The sequence below is a fragment of the Aquila chrysaetos genome, chromosome 5 (assembly GCF_900496995.4).
Source record: "Aquila chrysaetos chrysaetos chromosome 5, bAquChr1.4, whole genome shotgun sequence".
Classification (NCBI taxonomy): domain Eukaryota; kingdom Metazoa; phylum Chordata; class Aves; order Accipitriformes; family Accipitridae; genus Aquila; species Aquila chrysaetos.
The window spans coordinates 11,290,512-11,309,546 of NC_044008.1; the positions used below are offsets into that span (position 1 = coordinate 11,290,512).

Consider the following 19,035-nt stretch of genomic DNA (forward strand, 5'->3'; position numbering starts at 1 on the left):
GCTCCCCTAGCTCTCAGAATTTTCCTATGACTCTCTTTTAACTGGTTTCTAATCAGCTGTGAAGTTTTTTGGGTGACTGTTTTGAGTTGGACACTTTCCTGCTGTTTTCTATAGAAAGCCTAAGTATCTAAATTCAGATTTCTGATTCTACTCTGAGGACCAGTTACCTTGGAGACAGTGTTCAGTTTGGAGCTAGTATAATCTTTCCTTTGCTCTGGCCTTTTGCTCATGCTGAACTTTGCATGAGAGAAGAAGATGGCTTAAAACATGCATCTAAATTTCAAGGATTGAAGTTCAAGTTACTACCAGAATAGTTCTTCGAATCACTATATTTGGGAATTATGGAGAAAATTTGTATGCGTGTGTACATATATATATACACACATATCTATATAAGCCAGTGAAAAAATCTAATTAAAAATATGTTAAAATCAAAAAGACCATTCCTTCTTAGTCCAACGTAAAACGAAATGGGAGTACCACTTTCCAGTGACAGTTGAGAGTGTGTAACATTCTATGTAATTTAACAAAAGCTGGAAGGAATGTAATCTTGAAAAAATTAGTGAAACACATAAATCATAAAGAAGACTAGTTTATACCTTCAGAAGAGTTTCTATAATACCTGATTAGCGTGGCTACAGATGGAAGCCTCTGTGTCTGCACACATGTATACAAAAAGATGCACTTGCAAATGTATTGTCCCTCTGTGCCTGCTTTTAAATACCATAATATTTGATTGTAAATATATATTTTATTCATAACAATAACTAGTCAGTGTTATCTTTAAAGAAATCAATGAGTCAACTTCATTAAACGGGATATGGAAGTGTAATACATTCCACACGCTAGAAGATTAATGAACTGCTGAGCAGCTCCCTTCTGTTCTACCCAGTGTACGTGTAGCTGCCATGTCAGGGAACAGCAGCTCACATATTTTCAGATATAGTAAATAGCTCTCGGGCTTTTCAAATAAAGTTGTACTCTACCTTGTATGTAGGGCAGGGCCTGTATATTGAATAAATCATCAGAAGTGTATTCCAGTTCTTTTAAAGAGAGCATGGTAGTGCTCTTTATTTTATATCGATTGTGTTTGCAGAGGAAAATTGAATCCATTCCTTGTCAAGGCCCCTAAACCTCATGTCATAAAGAAGAGGGAAAAAAGGAAAAGATGGATGGAGTTCAGTGGAATTAGCCAGAAAGAATGATGTTTCCCATTGTGTGATGATAAATTTTATTTTTTCAACTTGCCCATATCAAGTGAAAGGTAGCAGCTGAAGTACTTTGAAGTAGTAATCTTCAAAGACTTCTTTTAGCAGAATTGGAAATAAGCTTATTGGAGAGTTGTCTTCAACTAGATTTTCTGCCAATTATCAGTCAAAAGCTCTTTCCTGTGCGGAAGTTAACTCAAAAGGAAAAGCAAGTGTTTCTAGGATATACAGCATCTCAGTAGGTGTGACTATAACACCTCTAAACATTTTATTTTAGTAAAATGCATTTTTTTTTAATAACAGAAAAATAAATGAAATTCTCACCATATTCACAAAGTCAGTATAAATCCATATCTCTCAAATTAGGGTATTCTGACAGGTTCCATAGTCTCTACTATGAGCTAGTGAAAGTAGCACTGCATTGATTTTTATGTGCAAATTGAGAATCATGATATTTTAGTAGGAAGCATTTGAAGAATAGTTTTGTTGCTGTTTATGAGCATTTTTGCTTGCTTTTCTTTGGTCGGCGAGTTTCAAATCCATTGCTGTGGGCTTTAAATAAGAATCTTGAGGTATTGGTTTGAAATTGCCTATTACAAGAGGTATTGCATTTAAAAAAAAAGTAGGGGACTTGATTTACAGCTTGCCTTTTGAAGTCCAGGGTGTATTCTTTAGCAGAAGCAAGAGTAATACAAGTTGTGGAAAAACACTTAGAGAAATACATGATTAAAGCTTAAATTCCCAGCACCCTTTTCCTTATTTACTGATTACTGGATTAGTTAACACAAATGTGGGTGCATTCTATATCAAGTACCCATAGATAGAATAAAGCAAACAAACAAAACCCCTGAATGAAGGGAGCAAATTTGAATTACAAATAGCAAACTGTTCCAGGAATAATTGTTTTAATGATTGTACAATCAGCTATTTACCTATCAGTCCCACCAAATAAACTCTGTGTGTCTGTTCCAAGCACAAATTGTTGTCATAATGAGAAAGTGAATTAAGAGGAAGGTGGTACATGTTGAACCTTACATGTGTGCCATTAAAGTTTATGTCTGAAATGAGACTTGATCCCTTAACTGTGAATTTCTGGAGTGCAGGAAGATATGTTTTTCAGTACCTGAGAACAGATATGTTATACTGTTAGTAGCCTTTTTCCAGATTTGTTTAGTTTTACTTCTGTTAGGATGCTCTGTTCTTGTTGCTCATCTGGAATTCCACATTATTTATTTTTTTTAATTCCAACTTCATGTGTTGGGTTGTTTTTTTTTTTCCCCTTGCTCCAAGTTCTTGCATTTTTTTAGGGTATTTTATTTGTCTCTGGGAGAAAGTTATAGAGGAGGAGGAGGAGGAAAGTGGGACATAAATAAGATCATAAAACTCTGACTGTAAAGTATCACTTCTTTACAAATATTACAAATAAGATCTAGTAAGCTATATTTTTTTGCTTTATAGCCTAATCTCAACAAGTCTAATAAAATGCTGAAATTATCAGTTCCAATATATCCATTCAGTACTTCAGTACTTAGTTATTTTACTATTTGTAGATTGTCTCTTTAGTTTGTCCATTTTTGTATATGCATACATTTTAAATATGTATTTGTATACGTATGACTGTGTATGTGCAGAGGTATGTGTAAACATACAGGATCATATATATATAACTACAATACATTTTTGGGTGATGTTACACAGACACTCTTTGCATCAGTATTTGTGAATGTATAGTTAGATGTTTAATATATCTTCATTGAATATAGTTTATTCATTAGTAAGATTATGGTCTGAAGGAAATCCTCTCTTTAGAAATATTGTATCACATTTCAGATGTGAAGAGGTTTTTTTATGGGGTGTATGGTCACCAATTTAGAAAAGCATTTATGAGAATGATTAACTGAAAGATATTTTTTTCCTGATTGAATGTTTTGCTGAATAGGGGTATCAGTGGTCTGACAAGGATGGTAAAGCCACTGACAGATTTGGGGGTAGAGGCTGCAGCAATTTTAAGTCAGGTTACAAGACCAAAGAAATGCATTGGTTTATATTGTCATGGGGCTTGGGAATTCAGAGGACCCTGAAACCTAAATGCTTTCTCAGCTGGCAAAGAGGTAAGAATTATTGTCTCCCATGTGCCTTAAGTAAGTGTCCTAAGCTCCAGTGCCACCAGGAACCATTGGCATAGGCTTCTACTGGGCCAAGTACTTTGTACATCAGATGGGGAAACAGTAACATGAAAAAAACCAAAGTCAAGCTGAAAGGAAGTTCTTGTCTAAGTAAATGACAGAGCTTCTAATGACTTCATGGAGCCACTTCTGGAAGTAAGATCTGACACAAAGTCAAATTTAGAAAGCCTGTACATAATGCTTAATTACACAGTAGGTCAAACAGGATCTAGAAAAGTTAATTGAACAGTAACCATTTTTAAATGATAATTAACTTCTCATGGTGCCTCAGGGAATTATACCTCTTTCTTAAGTAAACATATATATATTTATAATTATCTACTTTACAAAGAGACAGGTATATAGTACAACCTTATTGCTTACAGGGAATGTCAAGAGTTGGAAATTGATATTTCTATAAAAAGCTCTATCTTGAGAGAGCAATGTTATCTTAAAACTACTTTGAAAAAAACAGATAAACCTTTCTGCAAAATACATGGTGTAGCAATTTTCTCCTTAACCTTTAAAAACAAGCCTATAAAATTTGATGTTGTGATCTCATTTCTCTAGTACCTGTTAACAGCCTCACTTTGGAAATGGCCTGTCAAATGTTAACTTTCAACCTGTCCTTATTTTTATTGTTTCTTTTTTTCACGGTAGCAGAGAGCTAGAATGTAGGCCTACATATCAAATTTTGTACTGTGATGCCACTCAGGGGCCTTAAACATGAACTGTGTTTATTTCAACTTGACTTGCCCATTAGCAAGAGAAGTTGAATTTTCTTTCCTGTGTGCAATACCATAGTGTAAGCAGGATCTGTATTACAGTGTTAACTTTTGTAGGATTTATACCTACATCTTTAGCTGTTTTCAATTGTTTTTTCCCCTCTAGTTCTCTTTCCACTCTTGGCTTGCTAATCTAGGTGTTTCAGTTTTAGAAACATTACATACAATGCCATTAGGCAACACAAAAGAAAGAATCAGTGACCAAACCAACAAAAAGCTCTTGCTTTTTCTAATTAACTGAATACTTGCTATTGCCTAACATTATTAAGATTGGGGAGGAGGGAGGATTAATGAAATATTTACAGCTGATTAAATGAGGTGAAAAGCATGATTTATCATAAGTGATATCATAAGTTATTCTGTATCACAATAAAATTTCATTGACTACTGACTGTAGTCAATTGACTATTACTGTAGCAGTGTTCATCAGTTTTAGAGTAAGTTTCCCAACATATCTTTTTTCAAAAAGGCATAGAACATGTTAATATATTATATATTTGATTGATTAGGTAATATATTTGATTGATCAAAACAAGCATTGGTACAGGACAACTTTGTGCATGTAAGTTTCTGTATAACTGGCCACACTGTGTTTAGTTGAATTGTGAATTTCCTTGTATTTTAAGTTCATTGTGGAACTGACCCAAGTCATAAATATTAATGTTCACATTGCTGATCTTTCTGTAAGTGATCACATCTATAAACATTAAGATCTTGTTAGCATCCAATAATGAGTACTACTGTGCATGCAGTCCCACCTTAATACTAAAATTCAAATAACTCATCATTGTCTTTTTCCCATATAATCCTCTTAGAGCATCCATTTGGAAGGGGATGTCTTTGTTACCTTATAAGAGATAAATACCTACTATTGTTGATGTCATTCTAGTTGTTCTTATTGCAGTATGCTGTAATTAGTAAACATCAACTTTACATGCTTGCATGTATTTTTCTATAACTGGGAAGTGCAACTACAGTGACATCACATAAACAAACTATTTGTCGAAGATATTGGCTATGCAAATAAGCCAACAGTCATTGCATACAAATAATGCAATGGGAAGAAGAGAGCATAAGGAAATTCTTAAAGAAAACTTCCAAGGAAGAGGACTGTGTTTCTTTAAATTTACTTTGTGGATTAGTTAAATGAAATGTTATTACTTTCTGCAGTAGTTTGGTTTGCTTTTTGTAGTCATGGCTGCTTGTGTTAGGATGTAACTTTGTAATACCAAATATGTTTTTTCTTTGACAGCAACGATAGTGTTAAATGAACTTAACTGGACTGCAGCGTTGGATGATGTATTCAAGCGGAACAGAGAAGAAGACCCCACTTTATTATGGCAGGTTTTTGGTAGTGCAACTGGCCTCGCGAGGTATTACCCAGGTAACTGAAGTCTCCTAAAGAACTGTCCTATGTCACATATTGCCTTGAAAATATCCTGAATTATTTACAAGCAATAAGAGAGAACTAAAAATTACTTTCTTACATAGATGCAGTTTCTGTATATCAGAAGTAACTCAAGGACTGTGAAATTATTCTGGCATAAAGCTAGTATGAGGGAGAAGAAACTGGGGGTGAAATATATAACTAGTACTTTTTACAGTAAGAGGAACGGAAGAAGATGTCCTTTGAAAAGCTGGAGTTTAATTTTATTTTTTTATTGTTTTCTATTTCTAATTCTGTTGTGTAAATAATCGGTTGAATATTTGCCAGTGAGATTTTTGTACCTGTCTAGTTTCTAAAACAGTAACTCAGTGACTAGACATACAATCTTATGGTTAAAGTCAGTGAAAATATGACTGCACCGTGCTATGTTTATGTCCTGCAGAATCCACAGTCTCTGACAATTATGTCTTTGCTTGTCTTTGCCGTTAGAGCTAAGGTCAATGAATAAAACTTGATCATTTCAACCAGCATCTGTTCCACCTGTTGAAGAATCCCATTACTGGATCACACTAATTAATTTAAATAGATGTATATTTCACTGAATTTAGATCACCAGTAGCCTTAATTTGATTTTTGATGTGTACTAGCTAATGGAAAGGCTTGTTTTATGCCAAGGCATACTGCCTGTGCTGCTGCTGTTCTAGTTAAGTGATGCTGTTATCATTGACAGAATAATGTGTCCACTACACACAAGACAATTGTGCGCAGTGTCTTGTCTCTTGCCTACAACTGGCTAAGGAAGAACTTTGAGATCCTTTCTCTTCTGTTTATACAAGATTGCTTGTGTTTCTGAGGGTGAAGGGGATTATTCTAAAGCTGTTACTGTATCATTAGCACAATTGCTAGCACAGGCAGAGAAACTGCCTTAGGCTAGTTTACAGGAAGAATATTTCGTAGCACTTGAATCCTGTTTGTTTTGTCATGCTAGATGCTCATGAAATAAATACAGTGAGATGTTGCAGAAAAAAATAATAATGAAAATGCTAATTTAATATTTCTTTTATTTCCAAGTGTTCTGTTTTAATGCTTTTGGGATATATTAGTACTGTGTTGCGGTTCGCCATTTGTCACTGCTTACTATACAGTGATGTTTTGCAAGTGCTGAAAAAGAAATGTTTCTTAAATGCATCTCTGTGCCAATCTCTAGGAAATTCATTTTCAAGTGTAAGATTATCTCATATATTGAAAAATATATTCTTATGTCTAGCTAACCTGTCTGTTCCAGTTGTTTACCAGCACAACAGAGGAGCCTCAGAGTCTCTATGTATTCTTCCTTAGAACATCTCTATAAAATGGGAGAAGCTTGTTTTCCGTATTTTGCAGGTGGATATGTTGCGTGTATATACTCCATCTAAACACAAATTTAAATTTGGTATAAAACTGAGATCGTCACACCTCCTGCTTATTCCATAGCTAAGTGCCTAAGTCCTTATTAGCTGTCTAGTCCTGTTAGAACTTAACTTCATAAATTCCTGGGTAATTTCCCAATTCCTAAATTCTACACACACACACAGTAACCTGCAGCAGTCTGACAGTCCTTAAGTTGTATGTGTCTTGTTCTGTGCATCTTCTTCCTACTTCCTTCCATTTATAGCTCAAACAGGTAAGCCCTTTGGGTTTTAGATTTTTAGAATAAGTCTTTGTGCAAGGTTGTCCATCTTTGTCATTTTGTAAACTCTTTGTCTCAGTTTGCTGACACACAAAAATGTGCTGTCAATGAAATCAAGTTTCATATACTGGAATGGATGCTTTTCACATTTGCTTTTTGAAAATGATATTATAAATTGTAAAACATTGATTCATTGTATTGGCCTTAGGTAAGCCTGCTTCAAAGTGAAGAATTTCTCCATAGTGACGATATTAGTGAAAGAATTTGGAAGTATCAAAAAACAAAGTTAAAATGCATAGATGAGTCTGCTCATTATTATCTGAACTATATCCACTCAGTCTTTCCTCCCTTAAAAAAATTGATCTTTGGTAACTCTAAGCTATAGAGGGTGTCTTTAATCACAGGTTTCTTGAACTAATGTTTTTATCTGATAATAACCCACTGCCTTCAGTAATGGGCTAGGTGGTACATAACTTCTGTCCTAAGTAGGCTCTTGGGCTGTCCTTGTCACCATAGTAACCAACAGCTTGAAGGGATCTTTCTGTGAGCGACCCCATGTGTGGAAAGTATGTGTGAAATATAAGATTATTTTTCTATTACATATATCCCATTGTTTCCTACATATATTCTATTTTTGGTATTGGTGTACACTCCTCTAGCATCACATATACGATTTCATGTAATTTTCAGCTGGGCTTTGTCTGACTCTTTGGTACATTTGTGTTCCCTTGTCTCTATCCTGAGGCCAAGGCAGCTTCCTTCTGACTATGACCTAGGTTGAGACATATGGCAGTTCCTTTCCTCAGACCTTCTTCTTTATACACTAAAATAAATGGTATTAGGCTTAGATACAATAGTAATTAGATGCAGTAGAATAAGCATAGGAAACTCTATTTTACGAAAATAGCTAACAATATCAGGTAGAGGAAGTAATGGTACCAAAGTATTCGCTTCCTTTAGTGTTATGACTTAATTATTCCATCAAATGTTCCTTATGCAAAATGTCCTTTTTACTGAGGAGAAAACCGCATTCTATGTGATGTTACCTTTGGTTATGTTTTGAAGAAGAAGAAAATATGTAATCCAGGCAAGCTAAATTTAGGAAGATATTTGTGTAGATGGATAGATACAGATGTGCAAGAAAGCTAAGTATTAGAAATATATATATATATAAACACACATATATGTTGATATTTGCAGTGATGGCAGAACCAGTGCCAAGCATAAAAGGGAACTGTATAGCAAGTTCCTATGTTTACCTTACAAGATGCCCCAACAGAAAAATTACAGACCGCATTGAGGTCAGCTTCTCTCTTCATAGATTACTACATTAGTTCTTTTCATTTATTCAATATTTTTCCCTAGAACATACTTAGTTCAGCTCTCATTCTCAAGCATCAAGACAGAAATGGCAGAGAAGAGCCAAAGACACAGAAAACCTCATGGGCATCAAACTTGTTTTTCTCCTTTTTCGGTTAGGGTTTTAATCAGCTTGATTTAAAAAGTCAGTATGAGTTTCCTCATAAGGAAGTCAGTATGAGTTTCTTCTTTAAATTATTTAAGCAAGTGTGTCTTGCCTAAAATAATTTTAAAGATTAGTTAGGGTACTTAGTATCAACATTTTCATTAGTTTCAATGGCAGCATATTTGTGAAGAGAAATGCTAAGCTCTCTTACTGTACTGGTAACCATCCATTTTGATATGAAGATGCCAAGAACAATTTTGAGATTTCTATTAGCTATTGTATGAGCTCTGAGCAACTCGAGAATTATTAAACAGTTTAATAAAAGAGCTGAGAAGAATAAACAAATAAAGTGAATGGAACTTTTAGGAAGGATGTAATATATACTCATGCTTATGTTTAAAGTTATATATCACAAACTAGTCTTTCTTTCAAGAGATGGTTTCAGCATTGTAAGAATGCATTCTCCTTTTTACATACATTTATGGAGTTGTATCAGGATCAAGACAGGAATCTATCTTTAGGTGATGAAGATACCTGATAAAATTATTAATTTAAAAGGGAAGTGTACAAGAGGTGGAAGCAAGGACAGATGACCTGGGAGGAATACAGAGACACTGTCCAGACATGTAGAAACATGGTTAGAAAAGCCAAAGCCCACTTGGAGCTGAATCTGGTGAAGGATATGGACAACAAGAAGAGCTTCTACAGGAGCATCAGCAGTAAAAGACTAAGGAAAAATATGGACTTGCTGCAGAATGTGGGCCTGCTGCTCCATGCTGGGGCAGAGGACTTGTTGACGAAAGGCACAGAAAAGGCCAAGGAACTCATTACCTTCTTTACCTCAGTCCTTACTCATAAGATCAGCCCCCAGTAATCGCAGGCCTCTGCAATCAGAGGGAAATTCTGGAACAAGGGTGACTTGCCCTCAGTGAAGGAGGATCAGGTTAGGGAACATTTAAACAAACTGGACAAGCACAAGTCTTTGTGACCTGATGGGATGCACCCATGAGTATTGAGGGGAATAGTGGATGTCATTGCAAGGCACTCCTTGATCATCACTGAAGGGTCATGGAAACCAGGAGAGGTTCATGAGGTTCCTTCTTTCCTGAGGAAACAAGTGTCACTTCTATCTTCGGGAAGGGCAAGAAGGAGGATCTGGGGAACTACAAGGTGTCAGACTCACCATAGTCCCTGGGAAAGTGATGGAGCAAGTCCTCCTGTAAACTCTTTTGAACCATAGTAAAGACAAGAAGGTGATTGGGAGTGGTCAGCATGGGTGAAAGGGGAAATCATGCCTGATCAACCTGATAATGGTCTAGGATGAGATGACAGACTTGGTGGATGAGGGAAAAGCAATGTTGTTATTTGTCTTGGCTTCAAGAAGACTTTTGACACTCTTTCCCTTAGCAACCTCATAGACAAACTGATGAAGTACAACTTAGATAAATGGACAGTAAGGTGGAGTAAAAAATGTCTGAACTGCTGATCTCAAAGGGTTGTGAGAAGTGACATAAAGTCCAGCCAGAGGCCAGTCAAAAGTGGTGTATCCCAGGATTCAATACTGGGGCCAGTGCTATTCAACATCTTCATTAGTGACCTGGATGATGGGCAGGCTTCACCCTCAACAAGTCTGTAGAGGTTACAAAACTGGGAGTGGCTGATACACAAGAAGGTTGTACTGCCAGAGGGACCTCAACAGGCTGAAGAATTGAGCTGTCAGGAATCTCATGGAGTTCAACAACGGGAAATGCGAAGTTCTGCATCAGGTAGAAGAATAACTGCAGGCACCAGTACCTGCAGGGGTTGACTAGCTGGAAAGCAGCTTTGCAGAAAAAAAACCTGGCGCCCTGATGGACGAGTTGGACATGGCCAACAACAGCCTGGGATGCATTAGGCAGAGCATTTCCAGCAGGTGGAAGGAGGTGATCATTCCCCTTGAGTTACCACTGGTGAGACACATCTGGAGTGAAAGATCCAATTCTAAACTCCCCAGTACAAGAGAGACAGACACTTACTGAGAAAGATGATTAAAGACTTGGAGGATCTATCATACAAGGAGAGGCTGAGAGCGCTAGCTTTCAGCCTGGAGAAGATGAGACTCAGGGGCATCTTACAAGTGTGCATAAATAGCTGATGGGGAGGGTGAGCAGTCTCCATCATAGTAGAATTTTCCTTTTCACTCTGTGTTTTCCTCCACTTCCAGAAGAAAACTTGGAAAAAACTCACATAGAAATCTTAATACTGTCATCCAGAATGACAGAAACAACATCATGTGTAATTGTTTTCATAAAATGTCTAGTTGTGTTTGCAGTATCTGTCCATGTAGAGAGTGTCAGTGAGTACCAGCACTGCTGGGCCGGTATGGATGGAGAAAGTTTTTCGACTTACTTCCAATCTTACTCTATTTTGTAGAATTACTGTCAGTTCAGAAGTAACAGTGTACTCAGTGCTTGTTTTAGGAAGTAGGGTGTTATTTGTTTATTTATTATTTTTTCTTCAACACAAATACTAATGTGTGGAAAAGACATGGTTAAAAAAGTTGGACATATTAAGACCTCCTGGTGCATGCAGTGCTTGTCCTGGGGTCAGCTTCACATGTCAGCCCAACAAGTCCATATTGACAACGCAGCTCTGAGGTCAGGCCAGGAAGTCCCTGAGAAAAGGTCAGGATCAGCAAAATACAACATGGTGCACAGACATTCACACAGTGTAGCTCAGGCAAGGAGCAAGGGCTTGAGCTTAAATGGAGCTCCCAAGCCAAGAGGCAGAGGCTTCCAGGAGATTTCTTGCAGCTTTTTGTCCCTTCCCTCTTCCTACATCAGTAATCCCAGGTTACACGTCTGCACCATGTAAACGTGGACTTGAACATCGGCAGCAATTGCCTAGGAGGCTGCAGAGCCTGCTGGTACATGTAGGGCCCTTCATTTTTAAAGAACGGACTGATTTTATCTGAAGAAATAATCATATTTGCATGAGACTACAATTTATTCCATAATCTTTTCTACTTTCCCTTAATAATTTCCCTCTTGCTCAAAGGGTAAGTAATGTTTGCTGAAACAAAGTAGCACCAGACAACCTCCTTCTGATCAGAAACTGAATTGCATTTGTTGGCTTATTGATTGAAGATGAAAAGAAGACTCCACATGTTTTCTGTCCTTGTTCATCCATCAGTGCAAAAACTAAGTACAAGCCATGCAGTGGTTGTTTGCAAGTGATCTGAAAATTATTACACTGGATGTATTGAAGTTAGCTTGCAAGTACTTTGGATTCTGCATAATGAAAATTTTCTATTCAAGTTACAATTGGCCATTTCACCTGTCATTAACACAGAGCTACTACTAACATATCAAAAATGTGAAATGCTACAGGTTTTATACACAATACATGTTTTCCCAAAATGTGGATATTTTCTGAGCATTTAATTTAATCTTTTGACATTTAATAATTCTTAATAATAGTTAAAATATGTCAAAATTGTTAAAACAAGTTAACAGACTGACTGGTGAAATTGTCAAGTCATTGAAATCAAATGGCTCAGACATTTTGAGTGAGTTTTTTCACAGCCAACTGTAATGCCTCAGTCTTCATGTTACAAGCATATCATTACCAGAGGCATTTTTGTTCATTGACTTAGCCTTGTAAGCAGTACGTACAGAATCCTTTGTGACCAATATGCAGGTAAATAAAATATTATCATGAAGCTATAGGCGAGGGATTTCTGTTGTTTAAGGTTTTGTTACTAAACTTAATTTCCAGAAGATACAATGTGATGGATGAGATCAGATTCAGTAAAATTAAATTCACACTGCATTGAAATCTGGGAATTTAAAAAAATGGTTAAAAATATGAAGTTTTAAATATCCATGTGCCAGAATGTAACTGAAATCAGAATTTCAGTTACTTTGTTTGCATCGACAAGCCTGCCCAGAAAAGCCAGACTCAGACATAAAGGCATGTAGTGAATATGTATTGCGTTCTGTTAGACATGATACTGTTTTGTGCATGGTCCTGTTCTGACTTGCAGCCGCAGGGACCTTGATGTCATTATCCTGCACTACTGTCCAGTGCATGCTCAGAGGCTATCTTGAGTCATCTCAGAAAACAAGGAATCTATATTTACAAGGCGGCATTCTGGGAAATTAATTACAGCTTCTTTTCTTCTTTTCAACGGGAAATCACAATCAGCTTTTCCAAATATTTCCCACACATATAACTTGTATGAGAAAACCCTTCCTGTTTCTTAATGTTCAGTTTGCAAACAGAATTTTAGCTGAGTTGTCTGCAGAAGGCAAGATAGGACTGGGCATATAAGTAACTTATTTTCTTTCCTTCTTGTTTTTGTCTGAGGGCTCAGTTGTCTTGAATGCATGTTTTCAATTCTAGTTCTTTTACAAAATCCACCAGGTTTAAAAATATTTGTAGAAATTTCCAGCCTTTGTCCTGCAATGGAAAGTTTTCCATTATTTATGTGTAACTCAAGAGTAAGACTCAGTTTTCATCACTACCATGTAAGAAAGCTGAAATATATTTTGTGGGATTTTTTTAAGCAAACCATCCTGAAATTTGATATTATGGAATTTTGAAAGGCAAATTTTTAGAAACAGTAAAAAGTAAAAAAAAAAAAAAAAAAAAAACCAAAACAGAAAAACTGAGCACCACCAAGTTTAAAATTCAGATTCTCTGTGAGATGGCAAGAGAGCACGAATTATAAATGTTGAAGCACCTTCTCAGTAGTACTGGTAGATGTACACCTTCCTGCCTAATTTTTGAGTTTATACTTCTATTCTAGAAACTAGTAGTAGCTTTTAAGATGTCATTTTAAGATGACACTTGCTTAATTCTACTCCAGACATAGGGTTCCAGTAGTTTTTGATTCAAATTAAAAGCAGTAATCCGACAGCATTTTCGCAAGATCATTGAAATTACCAATTCGTTCCAATACAATTGAAACTTGCAAAGATGTAAAATTGCATATATCACACCATAGTATTTTGATAGCCAAAACTTTCATTTCTGAAATGCTTTAAAAGGAAAGGGGAAATATGGTCATCCTCAGAGGATAAGATACTCCAGTCAGACACCTGAAATGGATGAATATTCTGGAAGGATGTATCTCATTGACCAGATATGGACTATCTAATATAGAATTTCTGATGCCTTTTTAAAAGGCAAGAAGAAGTGACAATAATCACAGAATCGCAGGATGATTGAGGTTGGAAGGAACCTCTGGAAGTCCCCTGGATCGCCTACTGAAGCAGGGCCACCTAGAATTGTAACATAGGTCAGGTTTTGTTTTTCTTTTGTAATATTGTTTCCAAAGAGATTTTTCTTTGGTGGCAGGAGTCTGAAAAATTATTTATTTATTTATTTATTTAATCTTGAATCCATTCCCTGTGGGCTTGCACATGTAGAACTTCGTTGACTCCATGTAGACAGAAAGGTACTTTAATATAGATCAGAATGCAGATCTAATTTATAATTAACCACAGAGCAGTGGACAAATCTGTTACACAAAAATAAATTAATTTAATTAAAGTAGTTTAATATGGTTTGACAGATATTAAGTTACTTACATTTTGTGAGGCATCTACCCAGCTAATTTTACTTCTAGGTTTTAGAAAGCAGCTATCTGCAGGAACAATTTAATATCAAATTTTTTGGCAGGCTACTTGGAAGTGTAGGTACAAACCAACCAGCTCCTCTTTTAATCATGAAATCCTTCTTAATTATTGAGGTAATGAGGATTATAATTGTTAATCAATGTTTCATTAAAATACTGCAATGGGAAGCATATTATTTTCACTGTAGCAATCACTAATTAAACAAATTTAAAGAACACTTTGTATTTATGTGGCTTTTGCCAGATACCACCTCTCTCTGGGTTTTTTGGTTGTTTTTTTTTGTAAGGCTAAGATCCTTAGTAAAGGATGCATTCTGTTTCGGACTGCAGACAGCAGACATTTATTTGCAGTTAAATGTGATATTGAAGAATTTCTAGTTATAGTAATAGATACACTTAAGAAAGTTTGGCTGCAAAGGGTTACTCAAATGAGAACACACACTTGATGTAGATGAATGATGAGTAATGAAAAACTGTTTGGTCAGCAACACCGGCTTAGCTCTCTCGGGGAAGTATACTAAATCATATTTGCCACAGTGTAATACTAGAAAGGGTAATACTGATATGGATAGTCTCAGATTCCAGTTAGTGGGTTTTACGATGATGATGCATGGATAGATTCAGTATCTTTTATGGAGAATTGTTGAACCTAGACTCGGTGTGACAGTATTTGGTTTGCAGTGTGCTGAAGGTGGCAATGTGCCGCACCTGGTCAAGATCAGAAAAGCTGAGACAATTGATAATAAAAATAAAACTGAAAAAGAAATACTGTACTGTTCCCAAATGTTCCACATCTTCCCACTTCCATCTGGAGATTTAACAGGGGGCTTTGGGAACTTAAAACCTGTTTTCACAAAACAGTATGTCTGGCAACTTCCACTCTCCCAAAGCGCTGCATAACTCTGTGATTTCTCTCTGGTTTTCTCAAAGAGGAAAAAACAGCCTCCAGCCTGTGGCTCGGTGGTCCTTTTCTTATCACATAACCTAGACATACATATTTGTCATCCTCATCTGACCTTACCTATGTCTAAGAAGAAGGGTGGGAGAAGGAAGGAAACGGGTACAGCAGGGCTTTGTTTTGGCTCTGCCCAGGCTCATACAACTATGGGAAAGCCAGTAAAAAGTGCTCCAATACCAGCTTCTTAGGTGAACATTAGGAACTTCATACTCAGGAAGAAAAATAATGTTTCCTAAGGAGACCGACTCTTTACCAGACTTCCAGGTGAACTATACATGAAGTAGCATTTTGAGATGTTGGCAGTCCTGTTATGACTTTGTTTACTTGAGAAGTATTGAATTCAAGTTGCAAAGTATCTGTGAAGTTCAAGTCCTTCTTAGCTAGATTAGTAGATATTGAACAAGGCTGTAATTTTGAAACTGAATGTCTACATAATCTTAATTTCTTACTTTAAGCACATCTGAGCATGTCTTAGTCATGCATACAGTTGTTTCTTATGCTCATCTGCTCCCTCAGCTTTAAAGGTATGTCTGTACTAGTAAATGGAACAAGCCAGAGTTTTATTAGCGTCCTTTAGTCAGCCCCATGGTCTGACTGAAGGGACAACACATGCTCGCAGCCTTTCCCAATGGACAGCACTAGACCCTGTTTTGTTTCCTCTATACTACAAGGTTCTCCAGTCCTGTTCTAGGAGGCTTCATGTTCTCAAACACCGCTAGATTATTTTATGCTATGCTGCAGGGCTTATATATACTGCATGGCATATAACACACAGCTTAATTTTCATCCCTAAAACACCTTCTGGATTAAAAGTAATAAAAATATCACTGTCCTCATTTTGCAGATAAAAGAAACAGGTATAGAGAGATAAAATGACTTCTTCAGTGATCTTCTGAAGGTTAGGGATTCAAGCCAGGAATATGTGTAACACAGAGATTTTTTAAGATTCAGTGTGCCATTATATTCATTAACTCATACTTAAATTCATAGCATTGTTTAAACATCAGCAGGTGTGTTAATCTCAGGATCTTTGGAATATCAGTGCTGAAGAGTACAGTGAAAAGAACTGTTGTATTTGTTACCTTTTACTGTAGATTTGCCTTGTATTTAGCCTTACTTTGTTTATCTATATAATAAATAAGTATAATATGATGGGAACTTTAATTAATTAGAGAAAAGTCTCTTTGCACTGGTCATGCCAGTATTTTACTAGGATATTCCCATGTAATAAGGGTTTACAAGGTGTTAAATGGAGAATTTCACAGATAAAGAAAAGATAATGCTGCAGCACTGGTTATCCAGAAAAATAAATTTGTCCCTAAAGTCTTAAAATTCTTGGGTTAAAAATATAGATAGAGAAGAGCTAGTATTTTCTCTTCCCCTTCATAAAAGGTTTTTTGGGGGGTTTTTTTGGTTTGGTTTTTTTTTCAAAAATCTTGAACCTATTTCCAGATCTCAGTGAAGCAGGTCTCACTCAGCTACTGGAGCATTCCCTGCTTAGACAAATTAATAATGGAAAAGCTTTAAAAATCAATTTCTAATAAAATAAAATAAAATGGTATCTCTCCAAATGAAGGACTTGCTGTGCACAGCTGCTCTTGCATTAACCATTAACAGCAAGCAATAGTGTTGCGGCCATGATATTGAACTCTCCAGAGAAAGTCATTACTGAAGCAGATACTAAGAGACTGGAAAGCCTAAAAAATCTATACAAAATGAATCAAAAGCCTTGAAAAACCGAGAACTTCACCTTTTTTTTTTTTTACAAAAGGTTTTATATTTTATAGCTGTCAACTCCTGTTAACAACTCAACATTTAAAAGAGCCTTTAAAGTAAAAAAAAAACGAAACAAACCCCAAAACACTTTCCCAGTAATGCGGCTTATAAATTATCAATTAGCGCCATTAGTGCATAAGTTGGATAGTTCTACTTTTTTCATTGAAATAAGGTTTTCTGAACATTGTTCACTTCCTTTTTTCACTGAAATCTGGGAGGAAAGGACATGGGCTGACATGATTTGGATCTAACCATACTCATGATATTGAAAATCTTACAATACGTTTAATTGTGGCTTATTTTTAAAAAAAACTGATGTGCTGAATGTTGTAGTTGTGCAAGCAGATCCACCCAGTTACAGGATAATGCGTTATTTCTAGTGAGTTAATGAAATTGCAGCCAGGAGGCCACCATACCTTCATGCTGAAGTTCATACCATCTCTGTGGTTTTATGATACAAATCGAAATCTCCAGGATTTGCTTTTACGGAAGAAAAACAACAACATCGAGAAAAACCCAACAAAATATCTTGTTGCTTCTGTACCTCTTCTCCTCAAGCTCTGATACTCCAGCCCCCTTTGGGAGGATGGTAGATAGCCCAGGTGAAACCAATGTGAACAACACATTTATTGATGATGCAATTCAGTTCATACATGTGGAAGCAAAAATATTTGCCTCTGAACTGAGATAACACAGAGCCATTTGAGAAGTTAATTTGAAGTTGCAGACTGCAGTATGTGTTACATGTTCAAATCGCTTTCATTTCTTTTGGCATATTGGGACCAATAAAGCAATGGATTTGTTTGTGTATGGACTGTTCCTGTATAAAGCTCATTGCTGAACTGATTTGGGATGAAACTGAGCACAGTATTGCCCATAACCGCACAGGTAATACATTCTGAAAAAAACTCTGTGAGATGATTATCCTCTCTTTTCTGTATGATGATGGTGCTATAAAAGTTACAGAGGACATTGTGCAGAGCTGTCTATGTTAGATAGATTTTACCTGAAGATAATTTTAGCTCTTGGCAATTTTAAATCATTATCTGAGTAAAATAGTTAAGAAGTGGCTGCGTTCAGTCTTGACTGAACATCTTCTGTGGTAGCACAGAGTTGGTCAGGAACAATCTCTGTCTTGGGAAATAGTACTAATCGGTTATTAATCCAAGGCATCATTATGATATAAATGTCCTGAGTATAGCGGTGCAAAACACTTTATGACAATTAATATTAGGGGTTCTTAAAGTTATGGCTGTTTATTATTTTTAGCTACCATGTCTTGCCACTTTTCACCTTTTACTGAAAAATAACTAATTCTGCAAAGGTGCTGCTACGCCAAAATTCACCTGACTTCTTTCTGAGTAATAAGCTGAGGAATACCATGTTTCCTAACTAATGTGGGCTATTGCATACCTAAATGCAGGTTTGTTCACTTAAGTTTACTAAAAGATGAGAAGAAATATGAAACTAAAGGCAAAGTATAAGCTGTAGGTTGCACCTTTGCTCCATCTGAGGAAGACTTTATTGAATCTGGCACAGGGAACTGAATAGTCTGTATTTATGGATGTTTTGAATATCCACATAAATGTTTATTTCAGAAGTAGCAAGGTGAAATTTGACTTTAACAAGTATTTGTTTGCCTAACCTGGTAAATGCTATATTGAGGTTGACTACCTAGTAACCCTCTAAGATGGAAAGGGAATGAAGTTTGAGTCAGAATAAGATGATGCTGTCTAGGATTTGAAAATTGGCATTTGTTACCTCTCTTACTATCAGCTTTTAGCCTCTTTCCCCAAATGTGTTACAGGGATGTAAATCTGTTAATAATTCTTCTGTGCCTCTGTGTTCCTTGTGCATGTATACCTAACCAGTAGAGCAGGGCAAATATAACTGAGGTCTCATTTGTCAGGACGGTCAGGAAGGCCTCCCCCATGGCATTCACCTATGCCTCTGGAATCATCTCATGAATTAAAAGTGGGCAGATGTAGCCAAGGTCTCCCTT

General features: G+C 36.3%; 1 protein-coding gene across 17 annotated transcripts in view; it reads left to right on the forward strand.

The window, feature by feature from the left end:
- The window catches only part of CACNA2D1 (calcium voltage-gated channel auxiliary subunit alpha2delta 1), a 436,639-nt gene that overhangs the window by 297,495 nt on the left and 120,109 nt on the right, over positions 1 to 19,035 (forward strand). For all 17 annotated transcript variants that reach the window (XR_003923336.1, XM_030013900.2, XM_030013901.2 and 14 more), the window contains exon 7: positions 5,411 to 5,542. Coding sequence is in view for 16 of the 17 variants with exons in the window: in XM_030013900.2 (XP_029869760.1) it covers positions 5,411 to 5,542 (132 nt within the window). In the remaining variant the exon portion in view is untranslated. The remainder of the gene's footprint in view (positions 1 to 5,410; positions 5,543 to 19,035) is intronic.